The 22882-nt window shown below is 38.5% G+C and overlaps 1 protein-coding gene across 2 annotated transcripts in view; it reads right to left on the bottom strand.

Moving 5' to 3' along the window:
* Nucleotides 1–22882, bottom strand: part of LOC131941125 (tumor necrosis factor ligand superfamily member 10) — a 155180-nt gene that overhangs the window by 103330 nt on the left and 28968 nt on the right. For both annotated transcript variants that reach the window (XM_059300135.1, XM_059300136.1), the window contains exon 2: nucleotides 710–1471. In XM_059300135.1, coding sequence (XP_059156118.1) covers nucleotides 710–1228 — 519 coding nt within the window. In that variant the 5' untranslated portion in view covers nucleotides 1229–1471. The remainder of the gene's footprint in view (nucleotides 1–709; nucleotides 1472–22882) is intronic.

Below are 22882 nucleotides of genomic sequence, written 5' to 3'. Positions count from 1 at the left end.
CACATACCTCCCTCCCCCCCCACACACAAACACACATACACACACACAGAGAGAGAGAACCACATACCTCCCCCCACACACAAACACACATACACACACACCCAGAGAACCAAATACCTCTCTCCCCCACACACAAACACACATACACACACACCCAGAGAACCAAATACCTCTCTCCCCCACACACAAACACACATACATACACACCCAGAGAACCAAATACCTCTCTCCCCCACACACAAACACACATACACACACACCCAGAGAACCAAATACCTCTCTCCCCCACACACAAACACACATACATACACACCCAGAGAACCAAATACCTCCCTCCCCCACACACAAACACACATACATACACACCCAGAGAACCACTTACCTCCCTCCCCCACACACACAAACACACATACACACACACCCAGAGAACCACATACCTTCCTCCCCCACACACACAAACACACATACACACACACCCAGAGAACCACATACCCCCCCCACACACACCGACACAAACAAACACACACACACACACCCAAAGAACCACATACCCACCCACACACACACACCGACACACACACAAACACACACACACACACACCGACACAAACAAACACACACACACACACCGACACAAACAAACACACACACACACACACCCAAAGAACCACATACCCACCCACACACACACACAAACACACAGACTCACCAGTTTGAGTAGATCAATGAGCTCCATAGGGGTATCCACACAGCAGCTTAGCCCAGTCTCCGTGTCCTTCTGGGTGAACCTCGTCAGCATGTCCTTCTCCTGCTGACTCGGGCCCAACCGGAAGTCATTACACGGCAAACACAGCTCCTCCCTCTCCAACATGCTCGAGATCTGCTCCCCAATCTTCGGCTTGTGATTGTGGTGAGCAAGTTCATAGTTCAAGGTCGCGTACAAACACGTAACGACGATGATTAGAATAACGAAACCGGCGATGGCAACTCCAGTGATAGCGAACAACCACGTTCGGAGTTTGGCGACTGTGCTCAGCAGATTCTGGTACTCAATTTCCATATTGTTTTTCGTGTGGCCGTTCGCCACGCTGTTACTGTGAAGGTTATTGTTACCGTTGTTGGCGTTGGCGTTGGGGTTGAACGCGGTACTTGAGCTTCCAGCGCTGTTGAAGTTCTTCTGAATAAACGGTTCTTTGCTGTCTATATTGGGGTCGTATGTGTTGGACATTGTGTCTTTAGATTCGGCAGTTGACTCCGGGGTTTAGGATTTAGATTTCACCGGCGAGATGGTATCACTAGGACCGTGGATGAGAGGTCAATTTTCTAGGTTTATTCTTGGAGCATGAGATACGTGACGAACAAGGAACTAACAACATCCGTGTTTTAATGCGAGGAAATGTTGATGAAGGGTTGAAGTTTCCGTGATGTTGTATTTCAACAGATGAAAAATTTGGACACTTTAATCACATGGCTGAGGACATAAAGGATATTAATTAATGATAAAAAATATGTCTGGTATTGTAGCTTTTTTATAATTTAAAAAAAAAAAACTACATTTTTTAAAATATTTTTTTTTTGCGTTCATATTTTGCGGAGTATTAATTATGAACAAGTGCAGGTAATTAGAGAGTTTTATTTCTAATTGTAATCATGATTTCATAACAAGGTTCGATCAATGATTAGATTTTTTTAAAGCGCAGATTAATGAGGGCGCGAGGCATGATTAAAACAATAGCAGATAATTACAGTTTAAAAAAAATTAAATGCGTTTATTTTTAGATCTGCTGACGGCAAATGACATATATACATCTAATTGTTAATTTTGCATTAGACAAGGGACACACGGTTTGAACTAGCCTCAGGTTTAATAAGAGCTTAAACTCGGCGATTCAACTTCATAACTTATTCGATTTTTATTTAGGTGTCATGTTTTCTAATATAATGCCATTATAATATGTTTATTTAGGAGATTTAAACTATATAATACAGGGTGGGGTGAACTTAATGGGGCCTCGGGCTAGCGCACAATGCTTTTTTTTATAGATCACTCAAGTTATATGACTTACATACTTCATACAACGTTATTTCGATCTTAATTCATTGAAGTAAATATTCCCCCTCCTTCCCTCCCCTTTTCACCGTGTATTTGCAGGAAGCGGGAACATTTAACGCCGACGCTAAAAGGTTACGATAATGCTAACTCGCCCGAAGGTGTTCGGCTCCCCGGGACTCGAACACGGAACAGTGATGTGAACTTTAAAGGGGAAATCACTTCCATCTCGGGTCGAATCTTGACTCGGGGCTAAGAGACCCACCGACCCTACAATTGAACTGAAAACAAGGTTTGGCGTTTAGATTTGAGTAATCTCAAAAAAAGGGTGCAGAATGTAGTACTCGTCATAAGCTGGTGCACACGTTGGAGACATTAAGCACCGACCCATAAGGGTGGGGGTGGGTCTCCGGGCCCCACAAGTTAGATATCCGGTGTGCTAATTAGTATTTGTCAGGTAAAATAGAAATTATAGTTTCAACCAAAAATCAAGACCTTCAAATACCAAGTTCACATTAACAAACGAGCACTACTTTATGCACCCCGTGAAAAATCAGCTCTAAAAATGAGATTTTGCTTCGCTTGTGAAACACACGAATCTTCTTATAAAGATAGTTAAAACTTTTTTTTTATTATATAATCGTTATATTTAGCACTAAAACATGTATGTTGTTTTAATAGATTAAATCTTTACGTATGTAAGATAACCATAATATATGTAATTTTAGTAAACATCAAATTTTAAAATATATTAAACTTGTATGCAATCATTTTTCTTTGATCGTAGAAGTCTGGTGTTTTGACAGAGTTCCTTTGTAGAAAGTTCAGTGCACATTTCCCTAGACACGGCTCTGCACGTAAGTGCACCAGATATTTGAACGCGACTTGCATCGATAGGAAGTGCACAAAGCTCAAACCGTCGTTTGTGCTTGACCAACACGTGCAGACGAGTCCATATTTAAGGAGGGGTGGAAGGATGGAGGCGTGTGTTTTCACCAGTTTTTTTTTTTTTTTTAAGTAGAATATACGTTTCGGTGTTATTTTTAAATGTGATTTGACATTTGTTTGTAAATACATGTATCGTTATGTTCTATTGAAATTGTATTAATTTTGTATGGAGGGGAGTGAGTTATATAAGTAAAAGAAATGTATAACGTAAGGCTCGCTGCTTGGATCATTGCGAATGAAAGGATGATGTGGTTAACACTATATCGCCTAATTTTATTTCTAATAAAAGTCAGGTACCCATAGGGCTGGGTGGACTCAGGGACGTCCAAAGGACATATGGACTCGAAACTTGTGTGTTAGTTAAACGATATACCATGAAATAAATATACATTTTACGTTTATATTTACTATTGAAAGTAACAACTAAATCTTAAATGGCGGTAATATTTGTATTAGTGAGGACATATTTTTAATTAGCTTCCTTTAAATATTGATGTTAATGGAACCTAAACAAACATTGTACAGAGATTAATGTAAATAATGGTGTTATGGGATTCTACTTCCTCTACCATATAGTCTAAGAGTGAGAATGAAAAGTCCGTATACAGTGATACATTGGTGTTAGCTACACATTTCTAAACCAAGACGGATCATCTATTAACCCACAATTAAAATAAAGTTGTGTTAATCTATGATAGAAGTGCTACCCCTCTCCCCCACACCATTATATTATTCGTACCTTGAAATCACAAAAAAAAAAATAACCTACAACAAATCTCTAATTGAAATGCTGCTTTCAAAAACAATATCCATCTTTCCTTCTCTTTTACGATAAGGAATTATCTCAAAGTTCACTCCATTGCCCCCGTGATAACGAGTACGCAAGATTTGATGACGTCATTTCTAAAACGACTCAACTCTCGCTCGCTGGATTTTATTGCATCGTCCCAATGAACCAGCGACCCCGTGCGTATCGGGAAACTCCGCATAGAATATCACGTGACTCTGAGGGAAACTTCTGGAAAGAAAGAATCCATACTTAAAGTAGCGAGGCTGCGATAGCTACGTACAGCTCGGTTGTCATTGTCAGGTCGCTTCTTGGCTTAAAACGGGCAATCAATGCGAAATGAATTCCTTGGTATTTGCTGAGGAATTATCAGCCGGTTTTTTTTCTTATGCTACATTATTTTAACTCTTGCAGTCACTGAAGTTTGATAACTTAAGAATGTGAAACTGTTTTTATGAGAAGTAATACTTCCTTATTGCATGTGACAGCACGTATGACTTTATGTTGAATATATATATATATATATATATATATATATATATATATATATATATATATATATATATATATATATGTATGTATATATATTACGTCTTTTTGGTTTGTCATTTTGGTCTATAAACCTTTTAAAAAAAAAAATTGAGTTTCAAACTTTAGTGAATGAATGATAACTAGATAGAGTGGTTAGTAATTCATGGTATCAAGATTATAAAAACCTTTGTTTATAAAGTTTTTTTTTTCTTCAAAGTTATGAAATCATTTAAGGCTGTAGGTCTTGATGCCCATGTGTAGTGCCAAGTAAGCAAATTTATAAGAAATATTTGCCATCGTTATAAACAACAACACAATAACTATATAGCGCAATGGCAATTTTGTTATGTATTAAAGTACATGTAGTTAGTTAATGACCTCGATGACAATAGTACGTCTAGAAAATCCATGATGTAAATTTCAAGGAACAAAGAGAAAACGTCTGTTTAATAAAAGGGGAAATAATAAGTTCATTAATTCAGGTTAACGGTCGATAATTTTTACTTAGACCATTACCAAACTGCCCTAATCTAAATCTCCGATAAATTTAATTAGCTGTTCAACTTCAATATAACAAAAGTTCGATTTTATCTTTGGTGTGCAGAGTTGAATATAAATCAATTGGTAGTCTGGTCTTGAACACTTTAGCCTTAGACTGCTTAAATTTTGAATTTTAAAAAATTGAGATTTTCACACAGCAGTTAAAGGAAACTGAGTTGCAAACCTTATTTTAGTCTAGTTCTACTATTTTACTTTCTCCAGTTAATTACTACATATGTATCTATCTATCTATATATAAATATATATATATAAAGCAATCTATGTCTGTCTGTCTGTTTGTTTGTTTGTCCTTTATGCTTTACTACACCTCTCATTACATCGCCGTGAAACTTATATAGCCCTAAACAGTTAATGCGAATATAGTTAATAACAGACAATGATCGATTAGTTTAATAGAAGTCTAACGTTTTGTCTGCATTTTGTATGATGAAATTCTATTGTCCCATTTACCCAAAAAAAAAAAGCAGTGAGTTAAAGTGCGGTACGGGAAAACTAGGTAACGATCGTGAAAAATTACGACATCAAACGCCTTTAATTATATCTTGCTATTGTTCCCTCCCCTGGGCGTGATTTTGACCTAAATAAAAGTAAGTTACCGGCCTTTATATTTGTACTCATGACTTTTCAAAAAATAAAAAAAAACATGTTTAAATATCAATGAAACCTTTTTTTCAACAAGATTTACAAAGAAAACAATAAAAGATTAAGATGTAAGTATAGTAATTTCTCCAAGCATTTAACAAGCCCCGTGGTAACCTGGATAATATTGATGGGCTGTGGAGTGGGTGGGTGGATAGCATATTATCTTCCTCATGACGCCATGGACATTTCTAAATCGCAAATATATCGTTTATCGTGCGGCGTAGATTCGATTGTACTACTTGTCGTGGACCTCTTTCTTCACTAGACGTCATTGAGATTCACATTTCTCTTGGTGGAGATCACAGAAACAGGTCAACTCTACTTCACTTGTCACTTGGACCGTTAGGGTCTTGAAAATAACTTGACTTTACTTTTACTAGATACAGAAGTTCTGGATTGCTTAGCATTGCTTAATCGTACCCAACATACATTTTAAGTGTTCATTGTGAGTGTCATAAGAAGTATTTTTAGTATAGTTAAATTCCCTTTGTTTAATTTTCCTTTGTGGTCGCTGAGAAGCAAAGGACTCAGAAACTACAATACTATTTGTATATACAATAACACAATGGTAGCATATTCACATGTATTGTTATAAAATATAACGCGTTATAATATATAGTTAATGCGATACCAAGATGAAGTAGAGTTCACATGTTTCTGTGATCTATGTAACAGTGCAGACACTTTGCTATGCCACCTTTACTTTTTCTAACGTGAGTCAGGTACCCATCTAAGCTGGGTGGCCTCAGGGACGTACTAGGGACTTACGACGGGTAGCAAATCCGAACTCGAGACTTTCGGGTTATCATCATTCGCTCTACCACAGTGACATTTGACCACGCCGTTACGTTGTTTTAACAAATTTTCTTAAAGTATACATAACCAAGTAATCAAGTAAGCCTACACACATAATACAGTATTCTTGTTGTAAAAAATAACAGTTCAATAGGTCATACATACAGTAACGTGATATAAAATCTCACAGTTTCCTGAATTACATCCTAAACTGTCGAAACTTACCATATCACGTTTTACGATCACGTGATATTTTTACTAAAGTCACGTGCTACTGGACACCAGATCGTGTTTTTACGGGCACTTTTTTATCGCTGTTCTGGAACTATGTACGTCCACACCAGGGGCAGATAAACGGTAACGATTGTCAAGGGAAATAATTCATGTCTTAAAAGATAATGGTCAGTCCTTGCTTGAGGCAGTGGAGATACAATCAGATATATAAACAGTAGTTTAGTTACTAGATATTTGTATGTTCACGACTTTCATTGTATTTTTCTTACTGATATATATATATATATATATATATATATATATATATATATATATATATCTATATCTATATCTATATATATATATGTATATCTATATCTATATCTATATCTATATCTATATCTATATCTATATCTATATCTATATCTATATCTATATCTATATCTATATCTATATATATATATATATATATATATATATATATATATATATATATATATATATATATATATATATTTATATTTATATATATATATATATATATATATATATATATATATGTATGTATATACATATATATATATATATATATATATATATATAGAGAGAGAGAGAGAGAGAGAGAGAGAGAGAGAGAGAGAGAGAGAGAGAGAAAGAGAGAGAGAAAGAGAAAGAGAGAGGGAGAGAGGGAGGGTCACACACACACACACACATACACATTAAAGCTAAGCATGAAAAGCCAATTTTTGAAAGCACAATATTTCTTGATTCACATAATATTCAGTTGTTTGTAGTTTTTTAAATTGACAAAACCTAATATGTCTGTGTTTGTGTTTAAACCCCACCATCTCACCCCCATATTAGTGCTGCTAACGTTCTACACACAGCTGCCCGTCAACAAAATATTTTTCTAGAACCATATCCTACTCACCTGTACTCTAGCTGTAAAAAATTAACTCATGCTCAAACCTAGCCGAAGCTTCTAAGACATTGTCGCAATACCAAAAAAATCAACCAATGACCTGAAGCTAAAAATAGCTGTGCTACAACAACAGGATTCCCCCACGTATTTTTCTATTCAATAGGGGAGTCCCTAGCTGTATCTCTGACGTCATAGCCTCGTATCTAGGTCGCGAAAATACTACTAAGTATAGGCTAGGCGGTAAATGACACTAATTGCTTAGGATACCCATAATTCCCTGTAATCGTTTGTCGTAGTGCAATGTGGGAGAAAATGGCTATTGAGCTCTAGAGGAATAAATTACAAAGAAATATGTGTAATTTAAACAGCATACGAATACTGCTTTATTGAGAATTTTAAAAATTCAAGGGACGTAATGGTGGGCAATGTGCGATTATAGCAAACAAAAATTCAACACACGATTCACATTACGCGCTTGTAACATGTTGAAATATCAGGTCGATAAAAATGGACGATTAATAATTTAGCATACTGAATATTTTTATAACGCAATGCACTCATGGAATAAAGCTTACACAAAAAGAGGAAATATAATTGGATATTTAAAATGAAAAATCTAACCTAAAAATAGTAGTTTAAAAATGAATTAAAATAGATCAAGCCAAAATTTTAATTAAAATATATTGAGAAACATAAAAATAGACCATTGTTTACGTAAATGGATAAGTCTACTTTTAGAAGAAAATATATACTTTTAGAAATTGCACTCAAAAAACAAAGGGGGAAAATAACTTGTTAAAAAAAAAACATAGTTTTTGAGAGAAAAAAACTTTAACAACCAAGCCAAGTGAAGATAGACCAACTGATGGTAATGGCTATTTAGGTGTGTCCTCAAGCGTAACACAGAAACCGATCAATATTTCATCACATTATTTGTGTGCACTAGCGGTCAGAAGTAGGCCAAGTCTGATATTGGCTGGTAGTTCTCCCCCTTTGTCGCTGTTATATTGGGTGCTCTATAGCTGCACGTGCAGATTTTTGTTATAGCTGCACTTCATAGCTGCACTTCATAGCTGCACTACATTGCTGCACTATATGTCTACACTACAGAGCTGCACTATATAGCTGCACTAGATGTGTCTGCATTACATAGCTGCGCTACATAGCTGCAATATTTGCTGCACATGCAGATCTTCATTGTTGCACATACAGTTTTATTCATAACTGCACTTCAAAGCTACACTTTATTTGCTGGACTTCATAGCTGCATATTTTAGCTGCAACTACATAACTGTACTTAATTAGCCACTAATTAAAACTGCCATTAGCACAGTGCATTCCGTTCAACAAACGATTCCAAGCTATACCTTGCACTTTGTATAATGTTCTAACATGTTGTACGAGATATAATCTAGCTTACAGTTGTTCATATATTATCATGTGTACACAGCTATCATACAAATAGAATACGCATTGTACCAACCACATATCACATATAACACCCGTACTATTAGCCCACCATAGACCGCATATAAAACACGTACTATTAATTTATCATAAGATCCCGAATTAAATACGTACCATAAGATCATCACTAGCGTTATAAAAAAATCGTACCATAAGCCCATGCATAAACCACACATCAAACACGTATCATTAACCCACCCACAACTCACACATGAAAAAGTGCACCATTAGACTACACAGCAAAAAGTGTACAATTACACTACACTGCAAAACTCGTACCATTAGACTACACAGCAAAAAGTGTGCCATTAGACTACACGGCAAAAGTGTACCATTAGAATACACAGCAAAAAGTGTGCCATTAGACTACACAGGAAAAGTGTACCATTAGACTACACAGCAAAAAATGTGCCATTAGACTACACAGCAAAAAATGTGCCATTAGACTACACAGCAAAAGTGTACCATTAGACTACACAGCAAAAAGTGTACATTAGACTACACAGCAAAAAGTGTACATTAGACTACACAGCAAAAAGTGTACATTAGACTACACAGCAAAAGTGTACCATTAGACTACACATAAAAACTCATACCATTAGCCTACCACACATGAAAAGTCATATCATTAGCCCACACATTAGCCCACACATCAAGACTCATATCATTAGCTCACGCACAAACCACACATCAAAACTGATACCATGAGCCCACCATTAGACCACCCCGCCATAATTAGCAGCACGAAAAACACAAAAATTGACCAGGGACAAACTCAAGCAGAAGGCGCCAACTGAGGTTTTCATCGCCCGTGCCAGCCAGATCACACGCGTGAGTGGATAGAGCAACGTCAGTGTGGGGAGGGTGAGTACACAGCACGTGTAGCATGGGCAAACAAGGGGCAACACGGGTGGTAAACCTGGGTGGGGGGGGGGGGGCAAACAGGGGGCAACACGGGTGGCTAACAGGTCAACACGGGGGGGGGGGGGGGGTAAACAAGGGGCAATAAGGGGAGGGGGCAAACAAGGGGCAAACAGGAGGGCTAAACAGGGCTAACAAAGCAGCTTCTCGGTGGTGTGAAGTATGTGTGAAAATGTCACATTTGATATATTTGTCGAACATCAATGTTTATACATTGAACGAGTCTAGTTACACGGCAAAATGTGATACGTTCATATTCAGCCGCCTTTGCTTTCCCTGAAGTAGTATGTACCCGTGTGGGCTGAATAGTATGAGGTAAGTCCTACAGACTTGGGTCCGGTATCTGAACTTGAAACCTTTGGGACAGCAGGCATACGCTAACCCCTCCTTCCTTCCCCTCCAACCAATCCACTTCTTCGCGCCAACAAGTATTAAATCAGTTAAGGCAAACAAAGTAAACGAAAAAGAGAAATACTAGGTTTGTAATGCATAGAATATGAATGTGTGTTTATTGTTTTATTGAAACAGTTCATGTTAAATTAGAAACAGTGTTAAGTTTAGAATTAGTATTAGTTTATGGTTTTTGTATAAGGTAATCTTTTCGAAAGGGTAATAGTAAAGCAGAATGCCTATTAGGCCTATATATATATATATATATATATATATATATATATATATATATATATATATATATATATATATATATGTATATATATATATATATATATAATATTAATTATGATAAGTGCAGTAAATTGAAGGTTGTTTACAAGAACATATAACATTCGAAAAAAACAAACAGCAGTTTATCTTTAATATAAAAACAGTATTTTTAACTCTAATTTTTCTTTCCGTCTCCCCCGATAATGTAATCAGGACGGTTGTTCCTCATCTCACCCCTCCCCTTAAGCTGAGATTGACATGGATCAAATCCCAGGCCGGTCCCCCCAAAGAGAAGCTAATTGGAATCAATACGTTTCGACACAAGCGTATGGTAAGTTTTCTGTCTCTACGTCTAGAGCGGATTGTACAGCAGGAGAATATTCATTATAATTATGCTAATTGTGAATTGACATTACTGATTAGATAAACGTTAAGATGTTTTTTGTTTTTAATTTTCGTGAGCTTTTCTTCAATAACATATTTAAAATGTTTGAATACAGTATGTGTGCTTTGATGGTAGTCATTGTTAGACTAAGAAATTTGTAAGGCTTTTGAAAGCTTTCGAGATATTTGTATTGTATATTGAAGGTACGCTTACACAATAGTATGTGTGGCAGTATGTACGTACATTTATATGAGCTAAATGTACATATATTGTATGTCAATGTATGTCCTTGTCAAAGTTTGTATATATTGTCTTGTATAACAATGTATCTCTATATACACTATAGCGCTAGAAAAATGTATATATTGTCTTGTATATCAATGTATGTCGACCTAAACTATAGCGCATGACAAATGCATATATTGTCTTGTATGTCAGTGTATGTCCTTGTCAAAGTTTGTATATATTGTCTTGTATAACAATCTCGACATACACTATAGCACTAGAAGAATGTATATATTGTCTTGTATATCAATGTATCCCGACCTACACTATAGCGCGAGACAAATGTATATATTGTCTTGTATATCAATGTTTGTCGACCTACACTATAGCGCTAGACAAATGTGTATATTGTCGTGTACTTCAATGTATCTTGACTTACACTATAGCGGTAGACAAATATATATATATATAGTCTTGTATATCAATGTATATCGACCCACACTATAGCGCTAGAAAAATGTATACATTGTCTTGTATATCAATGTATGTCGACCTACACTATAGCGCTAGAAAAATGTATATATTGTCTTGTATATCAATTTATGTCGACCTACACTATAGCGCTAGAAAAATGTATACATTGTCTTGTATATCAATGTATGACGACCTACACTATAGCGCTAGAAAAATGTATATTTTGTCTTGTATATCAATGTATCTTGAACTAAACTATAAAGCTAGAAAAAATGTATATATTGCCTTGTATCTCAATGTTTCTCGACCTTCACTAAAGTACTAGAAAAATGTATATATTATCGAGTATATCAATGTTTCTCGACTTACACTATACCGCTAGACAAAAAAAAAAACATCTAACCAAGAAAATGAAAGCATCTTGTGGTTGAAAACAGAGCCTGAGCTGGCTGAGTACGACCAGGATGAAGACATTGCCAAGTAATCTCATCAGGCGGGAGCAGGGCTTGAGGTAAGTAGCTGGTGAAAGCTCTAATGATGTCAGGTACATGTGAGTGTGTTTGTTGTGTGTGTACTCACACTATTGTTAGATCTTTGTGTTTTTTTAAAGTATACTCATTCTATTTTTAACGTTTGCGCGGTGTTTGTTGTGTGTGTAATCACGTTATTGTTAGATCTTTGTCCTCATTCTATTTTTAAAATGTATGAGTTGTGTTTGATGTGTTTGTTCACTCTTATTGCTTGTTCTTTGCTCTGTGCGTGTTGTGTGTGTACCTACTCTATTGTTAGATTTGATTTTCGACGTGTGTGAATGGGGAGGGGTAGGGAGGGGTTTATCATGTGGTTACCATTAATAATGTCAAAAAGGTTGTTAGTTTATATAGTATGTGAAATCTTGCTGTGGACTAGCTCGCTAATATGTGCAGTAAAACTCATTATGTAGGCCAAATTTACCTATTGTACGTATCATAGCATATGATAATTAAAAAAGTAATATGATACACAAGTTCATTAAAGTTCACTTCCCCCCACCCCCCCCCCCCCAACTTTCAACTGTTTAAACTACCAATGTTATAGCCTTTAGCCTACAACCCCTCTAAACCAAACACCTTTAAAAAAAACGTATAACCTACAAACATTCTACACCTCTAAACTACTATCACTACCCAACGTTCAAACTACCAACCCTTTAGCTTACCACCCCTCTAAACTACCAACCCTCCCAGCGCTTTACGTCTGCAAACCTCTATTCAGTAAGGGGTCATCCATTTATGACGTCCACAATTTTCTTTGGATTTTGGAACCTCCCCCACCCCTTGTCCATAAAAATCCACTTTTTTTCCCTTATAAAAGTCCATACGCGTCCGCAAAAGTCAATTTTTTTCGGACCCCCCTCCCACCCCGTGTGGACGTCATAAATGGATGACCCTTAACTACTTCATTGAACAACCTTTGTCCAACTAGCTTCATAGTTATCCACACGAATTAAACATATGAACAACAAAATCGCATATCTCACAGAAGACTTGGCATTGATATTTCATCATTACGTAAATGGCAGTGTACATGCAAACATAAGCTGAGACCCGGGCTGATTATTATTTGAACAGAAAGATGTTACACAAGAAGGTAAATACAGGATTACCACGGCACAAGCATGCACATACAGAAGATTTGTTGTGCAGACAAAACCGCAGACAAAAAGTCTGTTCTGACAAAACCGCAGACAAAAAGTCAGTGCAGGCAACAATGGTGTATTGTCTCCACGCGAAGTTTTACGATATATGACGTCACAGGTGTCTGCATATGAATAGACTTAAGATTATAAAAACAACGAGAAAAATGGCCCGTTGAGGAAGGGTACAACGGGCGCTAGGCTGATAGTGCTGTCTCTTTTCTCTAAACTAAAACCAACCCACCCCCCCACACACCACCCCCACCCCACCCCCCACCCCCACACACCACCCCCACCCCCACCCCCCACCACACACCACCCCCACCCCAACCCCTCACCCCCACACACCACCCCCACCCCACCCCCCCCACCCCCACACACCACCCCCACCCCCACCCCCCCACCACACACCACCCCCACCCCAACCCCTCACCCCCACACACCACCCCCACCCCCCACCACACACCACCCCCACCCCCACCCCTCACCCCTCACCCCCACACACCACCCCCTCCACACACCGCCCCCCCACCCCCCACCCCCCCCCCCCCAAAAAAACATGTCTACCGTCCCATTCAACGAAATATAATTATATACTTTTTCCAGTTTCCGCCCCCTCCCAGAAAATTCTACCCCCGCCCCCGAAAATTTCAAGTACCCCCACCCCTCTCCGGGGAGGAAAAAGTCTGAAAGAAACACTGAAACCAACCCACCCCCACCACCCCCCACCCCCCCCCCCCCCCAAAAAAACATGTCTACCGTCCCATTCAACGAAATATAATTATATACTTTTTCCAGTGTCCGCCCCCTACCAGAAAATTCTACCCCCGCCCCCGAAAATTTCAAGTACCCCCACCCCTCTTCGGGGAGGAAAAAGTCTGAAAGAAACACTGAAACCAACCCACCCCCCCCGCCCCCCACCACCACCCCCCACACCCCCCCACCCCCACCCCTCCACCCCCCCCCCCCCCCCCCCCCCCCCAAAAAAACATGTCTACCGTCCCATTGCAAGAAAACCACTTTTTAGATTAGACACATTAATTAGGCGGTAATTTTATTATAGAGTATCGATGAAGAAATTTCTTTTGAGTTGGGGAGGGGGGGGCTCAGACTTTCTTACGCGGGGGGTGGGGCTTCGCCCCTACCCGAAGAATTGTATGCAAGAAACTCTTCACGCAAACCATTTAGATTAGACAACATTTCCTTTTTTTCAATGTTTACGCGAGAATCAATGGCGTCATTACATTACTGTGTGCACTCTCTGGTTTGAGATTATGTTCTACTCTACGCTAAATGTGTCGACGTCATATTTCGTTTTTCGAATTACTGTGCATGTTTTTAAATTGCTTGTGTTTTCTCTAGAGCGTTCTTGTCAGACAGAGCGTTCTTGTCAGACAGAGCGTTCTTGTCAGACAGAGAGCGAAACTATTATTATAGACAGAGCGTTCTTGTCAGACAGAGCGTTCTTGTCAGACAGACAGCGAAACTATTATTATAGACGAGAAAAATGGCCCGTTGAGGAAGGGTACAACGGGCGCTAGGCTGATAGTGCTGTCTCTTTTCTCTAAACTAAAACCAACCCACCCCCCCCACACACCACCCCCCACCCCCACCACCCCCCCACACACAACCCCCACCCCCCACCCCCAAACACCCCCCCACCCCCCCCACACCACCCCCCCCCCCCACCCCCACCCCCCCCCCCCCAAAACATGTCTACCGTCCCATTCAACGAAATATAATTATATACTTTTTCCAGTGTCCGCCCGCTCCCAGAAAATTCTACCCCCGCCCCCGAAAATTTCAAGTACCCCCTCCCCTCTCCGGGGAGGAAAAAGTCTGAAAGAAACACTGGTGTCGCGCTTAGCCACTATCCGAAGAATTGCATTAAAGAAATTGCAAGAAAACCACTTTTTAGATTAGACACATTAATTAGGCGGTAATTTTATTATAGAGTATCGATGAAGAAATTTCTTTTGAGTTAGGGAGGGGGGGGGGGCTCAGACGTTCTTACGCGGGGGTGGGGCTTCGCCCCTACCCGAAGAATTGTATGAAAGAAACTCTTCACGCAAACCACTTAGAAAAGACAAAATTTCCTTTTTTATTCAATGTTTACTCTCCGGTTTGAGATTATTTTCTACTCTGTGCTAAATGTGTCGACGTCATACTTCGTTTTTCGAAATACTATGCATGTTTTTAAATTGCTTGTGTTTTCTCTAGAGCGTTCTTGTCAGACAGAGCGTTCTTGTCAGATAGACAGACAGCGAAACTATTAGTATTAATTGGTTTTGAAATTCGGAATCAAATCTTAATACGTGCATAGATCATTGTAATGAAATGCGTACTAGTAAATGATTGAAAAAAAAAACAACACATCGTATCTTCGTGGTTGTATCACAGTGTGCATACTAGAATACTTATCACAAACATACATCTCAGTGTTGCTGAAGGTTTCTGAAAAACGTGTTGATTGTCGAAACAGCTCAGGGGTCATCCATAAACGACGTCACACTCGTAGGGGGGAGGGGGGTCCGTAATTTTGTGACGATGTGTGATGAGGGGGAGGGGGGGGGGTTCAGATGTTGCGACTTCACATTTTTGCATTATAAAAAAGCAATGTTAGAAAAGGAATTTTAGACGTTATTTCGCGTTTTAGATAACTGTTTTAATAAATTGTAATAATTTAGACAAGATTTTGGAAAAATATCGATGTTTTAAAAAAAATTCAACTGCAATTTTGAGGGGGGGGGGTTGTAGGTTGAGGTGTGACGTCATTTTAGAGGGGGGGTCTTGCTTTTTGTGACGACGTGTGACGGAGGGGAGGGGGGGGAGGTAAAAATCGTCAAAAAAGCGTGACGTCATTTATGGATGTTCCCTCACACAAATCTATGTTTATCTAATGCACACATGCTAGCACTTATACAAAGCTATTAAATGTATGCGCCATAGTTCTCTCCACCCCTCACCCACACCAACTCCCCCCCCCCCCCCGCACACAAAAAATATTGCTACTTCTACGTTTCTACTTACTAATCTGTTGCTGTTTTACACTAATATATCTTGACTTTAAACAAAAAAGAACGTACAATTATATATATAGATGTTTTTTTTCTTAACAAGGAAAAATTTATTAATGAAATAAATTGCAAACCAGAAATTAGAAGCCTGTGCATGTTAGACATTACAAAATTATAGCTACAAACATATAAGCAGTTGGTGTAACAAACATCTAGTCATCATGTACACGAATACAAACAAGGAATTGGACCATATCCCACAAACATCGCAAATATCAAATTAGTTGCAAGAACAAATGTTTACAAACATACAAACCGTTAAAATGAGGATCAGATCAACACAAACAGGAACCATAAAAAAGTTGTTATAGGAACAAACATATACAGATGATGGATATAACTGGATTAGACCACTAAAACCTAAGAAGTACAAACGTAATAATTGTCGTGGAAATAAACCTATATACACATACAGACCCATACAAACAGTATTAGGCGAGTAGAACAGGATTAGACATCAATATACTAGGATCTACAAACGTAAACTAGTAGTGGGAATAACAACCTATCAAACAGTAGTTGGCTAATACAAATGAATAGATGAACAATAACCAGGGACTACAAATGTAACAGCTGGTGAAGTAACAAATACATACAAATATGCAAAAATCTAACGATGAAGAACTAGATAAAAACCTGGAACTACAAACATACAAAGATGTTAACAAACCTACAAAAACATGCAAACAACGGCCGAAAAGATCAAAACCACGAACTACAAACATAAAAATATGTTGAGGGACAAACCGATAAAAACATGCAAACTTCGTCCGAAAAGGAACTAAATCACAACCACGAACTACACATAAAAGCAGTCTTAGGAACAAACGTATAAAAACATGTTAACTACGTAAGAAAAGGAACTAGATCAAAACCAAGAACTACAAATATAAAACGCAGTCTTAGGAACAAACGTACAAAAACATGCAAACAACAGCCGAAAAGGGACCAGATCAGAAACCACAAACCAGGAACTACAAACATAAGAAGCAGTTGCTGGAACAAACCTATACAAACATACAAACGGTTAGCTGCGAGAGCAGATGAGTGAGGGGTGGGGGTGTGGGGGTGAGGGAAGCCCAGGAAGATAAGGTGAAAGAGCGGAGAAGCTCCCAATAAGAAATCAATACGGAGATCAGAGAGTGAATGGGATCCTGAGATGGCATAACAAGGCTGTTCCAATGTGTGCTGCATTCTTGATGGGTGGGGGGTGGGGGAGGGGGGTGTTTTTATTAGACTGGAGGTGTGAAGGAACAGATGAGTTTAGGGGGGTGGGGGAGTGGATTGATGTAAAGAGGGGTGTGTTAACAATGGAGGTGAGTGAGGAAGTTAATGGGTGTTGATGGAGATAGAGAGAAGATTCGAGAATGATTTTGCAAGGGGGGGGGGGGATGCTTTTAGCGGTGAGGTTGGCGGTGTGAAGACATGACTATAGTAAGGAAGGTTGTATAGGGAGTGATTTTATGTTATACAAGATGGGGAGGATGGGTAGGAAGAAGGTTTTATAGAGGGTGACTGTATGTTATACAATATAAGGGAGGACTGGTAGGAAGAAGGGTGTATATAAGAAGGGTGATTGGGTGTCTTTTTGATATGGAATATATGGAGGAGAGAGGAAAAAGGGAAGTAAGCTAGGGAAGATATACGGAAGGCGGAAGGTCATGAGAGAGGTGTTTTGATGAGATAAAACGAGGGCAAGAATTAAAATCGTATAGCTAATGGTGGTAGGAGTGTTTCTATGAAACGGGAGAGGGAAGAGAAAGCCGGAAGAGAGATGTTGCCTAGGAGTGATAGGGAGGGGGCGGGTAGACGCAAGACAAAACGCTAATGTGTTTCTGGGGGGGGGGGGGGTAGATTGGGCAGATCAATGTTAAAGCCGGTGGTTTGACCAACGTGTTGGTTTATGTAAATGTCGGGGTGTCTTAACGAGCGTCGGTGTTGGTGTAGGGAACGTGTACACGGTATAAGGTCCGATCGGTTGTTATAATGCTCGGAAATTGTTTTCTTGGTGGGAATGTGTTATAAAGCTGGGAATTTGTTATCATGCTGGGAATTTGTTATAAAGTCGGGAATTTTTTTATCATTCTGGAAATCTTTTATAAAGCTATAAATCTGTTATAAACCTGGGAATTTGCTGGGAATCATTTATAAAGCTGGGAATTTGTTATAAAGCTGGGAATTTGTTATAAAGCTAGGAATTTGTTATGCTGGAAATCTTTTATACAGCTTGGAATCTGTTATAAAGCTGGGAATCTGTTATACAGCTGGGAATTTGTCATAAAGCTGGGAATTTTTATCATGCTGGGATTTACCACGCTAGGAATGTGGTATAATGCAGGCTCCAGTGATATACTGCTGGTAGATTTGTAAGACTAAACGAACCCCCCACCCCTCAAGTATCTAGCGAGCTAAAATAGTGACAGAAGTAAAAACTGCTTGTTGAATCAGCAGTTTCTCATGCAGTGAACTACACTGTCGGTTATAATTTCGAATATAACAAGCGAACAATGCAGACCGTATTCTGATACTAGACTATACTTACAATACTAGCACGTATCTTGAAAAATTAGGATACTGTGATACGGTGTTGTCAGTAAGGGCTATGCCACTACATAGGCGTACTAATCTCTTGACAGAAAATATACTTGTACACTACAATATAAAAATAAAGGAATACAGTGTTTTTTTCTACTTGACAGTGTTTATACGAAATGATTCATCGCAATGTTTAGCCACAGATAAAATCCCCCAATTAACGTCCGGTACCCATCCATGATGAGTGGACACTGAATCATCACGCGGACTCTGGCCAAAGATCTGATCACCAGCACCAGTGCTTGACCTTCCCCCATCTGTGATGTCCGGTAACATCATGAAAACCAGTGATGTGAACAGTCTAGACGGCTTATCCTATTGACTCCTTGTCTTATGCGGTGGTTCTCAATTAGCGGGACAAGTACCCTGTTTATGGAGGTAAATAAATGAGCTACACCGAAATACAAAACAATGTGATATAAATTTGCAGTTAGTGTAGTAGATTTAAGTTAAAGAAAGGTGAAATTTAACTGCGAAGGGTCCAACTCTATATTATGAGAACTGTTCTTCCTTGTTGCAAATAGAAAAGAAAGACAAACATGCATTAAGTAAACTAATTAGTACTTAATGGTTAATGCGTATGGCTTTAATATTCGGAAGCCACTGCTCCATGAGTTTAAACAAAAACAAGATGCATACAATACATATCTCTACGGAATTAAAATTGTCTTTTTATTGCAAGTTTATATTTAAGTATATGATATTGTGTGACTAAAATAATAAATTAAATTTGTGGCAATAATTGGATACAATGAAATGCTATTCTCTATTGCTTACTTTCGGATATTAAACACAATAATAATGGAACTAATTCAGACTTGCCAAATTGGATTTTTTCAAACCGTTAAAATAAAAAACAAACACAAAAGCATGTAAGTTTTGCTGCCGTCGGTTCGTGCCTCCACTGTGACTGAGCAATGTTCCGGCTATTAAGGCTATTAAAGCCAGGCTATGTGTGCTGTTCACCTGACGGTCAAAACATCCAGAAAATAAAGTTAAAGCCTGGAGGCTTGTTCATGCTCAAGAAAGATGACAACGCATTTTTTTTCGAATCATCATAAAATATAGAGGAGTATGGGCGGAAATTACCTGTTTAAAAAAATTTCGTCAACGTTTTTATATTTTTTTAATAATGTATAACACGATTGCTGTGAGGTGGGGTGGTGGGGTGATGGTCGAGTGGTGGAGTGCACGTCTGCTAACAGAAAAGTACAGAGATCATCTACAGGATATTCAAGCAAGAGACACTCGTCAGCTTATAGTGATCAAAGGCTGTGAAAGCACATTCAGAAAGAAGAACTGTCTGAATTGAGTCAACATTAGAACCTTATCCCCATTGAGCTGGTGTATTAATTTTAGTTACCAATTAGCAAGATTGCTGATTGTGTTTAAATTAATCCTTAAGTAAGTCAAACATAAAATTGACTGGTTTTTCTATCAAACATAATTATGAATATGACTAGAACTGCGTCGTCTAATTTATTTGATATATGTGTATTATTAGAAGCTAGACATGAAATTGATTCAGGTTGTTATATTACAACCTAAGTATAAATATGATTGGGTTAGACGTCATCGTGTTGAGGCCACCTTGTAACGTATTGATTGAAGCAACGGTGTTAAGTAACTGCCAAATCTGGCCACCCCCGGTCAATTAACCGTCTGATAGACCGTGAGTAACACTTATCCCAGGAGTTTTCAAAGCTCGTGAGAGGGGTCGGGGGGTCGGGGGTTTCTCACAGGCTGGAAGTCAATGATGGGAAGTGGGGTGTGTGAGGATTGGGAGGGGGTGTTGGGGTGTGTGAGGGTTGGGAGGGGGGGGGGTGTTCAGGGAGTTAGGATGGGATATGGTGCATTAGGTTGGATTGATGTACTAAGTAAGTCCAGATGGCAGTTGATTTTCTGTAGTCAATGTGGGATTTGATGTTCAGTAGTCAATATGGCATTTGATGTTTGGTAGTCAATATGGCATTTGATGCTCTAGGTGGGATGGATGTACTCAATACGTCAAGATAGGATTCTACTCATATTATGATTCATGATCTGATTCTGTAAGTGTGGACGATAAAACTATTAAGAAGGGTTCGGTGAAAGCGCAGATCAAGCTGGTGGGGTTCGGTACCCCACAAGGTTAAGAACCACTGATACAAGGTCAAACAAAGCATTAGTCACCACTCAGCTTAAATAAGTACCCAGTTGTTTTTTTGTTTTTTTTCGAGTAATTATAAGTAAGCTTGCTTTGTAGTTAGTGTGCAGTTATTGTTCATACAAATAGATGGACTCTACTTCACCTGACTCGTGGAGAATCAGGATGTACTTCACTTACTTTATAATCCGAAACCGTTTCCCTGAAAATGAATTTATCTTACTTTAACAATAGTATCATATTTTATACCATCTTTTATTTTTCTTATTTTGAAAATCAATCTAAAAAAAATACCACCTCTGTTGCCTTGTCTGCACGCACACAATGCAAAGATCGATATTCGATAAAATCAATACCACCGCGGGATATTTTATGTTTTAACACACAATTTCCATTACAGCATTACCCGTTTGGCTGGGAAAGACACGAAAAAGCAAGACAGGGTTGATTTTTAACAATCATTTTTTTACTACCCCGCACGCTAGGAAAACTACATAAACATTTCAGAACCTGGGATTTCCCGATCCCTGCGCAGTATTTAAGTACCTGCGCATTCAATGCGGGTGTTTTATTGTTTAAAAGATTAGCAATGTATAAATCAAATTGCAGCTCCATCAAAATACGGAAGCGATTTATTTATATTTTATGCAGTATTCCTTAAGGTAATTTAAAAATGACAGTTAGGCTATTAGTATTACGCAATATAATGTATACAGACAATACCCAGCTAGTTATGCTCTATCCTCACAACTAAACAACAAGTTCAAAAGGTTTTGTTTTTTAATAAAAAGTACAACAAAACAACCGATTTGCCGTGGCTCCCCTTAACAATACTTTATATTTATTGTTATAGCTCTTTCCCATGGTAGAACCGCTTAGATAAATATTAATTATTGACGTTGTTAAATTAGATTTTGAATAAAGAAATAAACAGCAAGTTGTTTAACACAAGGTACAAAAAATGTTCTTTAATCTGCAACTTCTGCTGTGGTTGTATGCAATCAATTGAAACATATGTTGGAGAGAAAATGTTTTCGTTATTTACCTCTCGTTTTTTTTCCAAACGTGTTTTCAGTGTGTGTGTGGGGGGGGGGGGGTTGCGAGCATGGTTACGTGCGAGTGTGTGTGGGTGTGATAATTGTGTTGAATGTGTGTGTCGTGATGGTTGTGTGTTTGTGTGTATGTGTGGTGTGTGGTGTGTGATTGTGTGTTTGGTGATTTTGTATGTGGTGATTATGTGCGTGTGTGAGTGGTGTGTGATTGTGCGTGTGTGTATGTGTGGATTGTGTGTGGTGTGTGTGTGTGTTTGTGTGGTAATTGTACGTGTGGTGATTGTGTGTGTTTGTGTGTGGGTGTGTCGTGTAATTGTGTAAAATAGCGTCAAGTATTCAAGCCGCGTTAAATGAAAGATTCTCAGGTAAAAATTCAACCGTTGAAGCGCGTTGATTATCAAGCTACCGATTCAGCGGCACAGGTTTGTGAATGACCGTGACAGCTGAAAGGTCAAAGGTCGCACTCATTCATCACACCCCATGCATGGCCTGCAGCTCAGGAAATGTTAAATGTTTAGAGAGGTCAGTAATTACCTGCTGAAAGAATCAGTTCTGCCTCTGTTGGTATGTGAGACATTGTCTCAATTCAAGCTTTGATGAAGTTGAATGAGTATGTTAACAGCTTAGATTTTTTTTTCTTCCATTTTCGCTGTAATTATGTTTTTATGTGCTCCGTTCGGCGTATTAGCTAGTGCAGATAGTTCGTTTTAAAATGTCATTTACATTTTTATTTACTGTTTAAACAAGTTTCTT

Source organism: Physella acuta, unplaced genomic scaffold, assembly GCF_028476545.2.
Source record: "Physella acuta isolate Inbredline_101_S28 unplaced genomic scaffold, ASM2847654v3 ptg000348l, whole genome shotgun sequence".
NCBI classification, from domain to species: Eukaryota; Metazoa; Mollusca; class Gastropoda; family Physidae; genus Physella; species Physella acuta.
The sequence above is the reverse complement of the archived record's forward strand: the minus strand, read 5'-3'. Positions and strand labels throughout refer to the sequence as shown.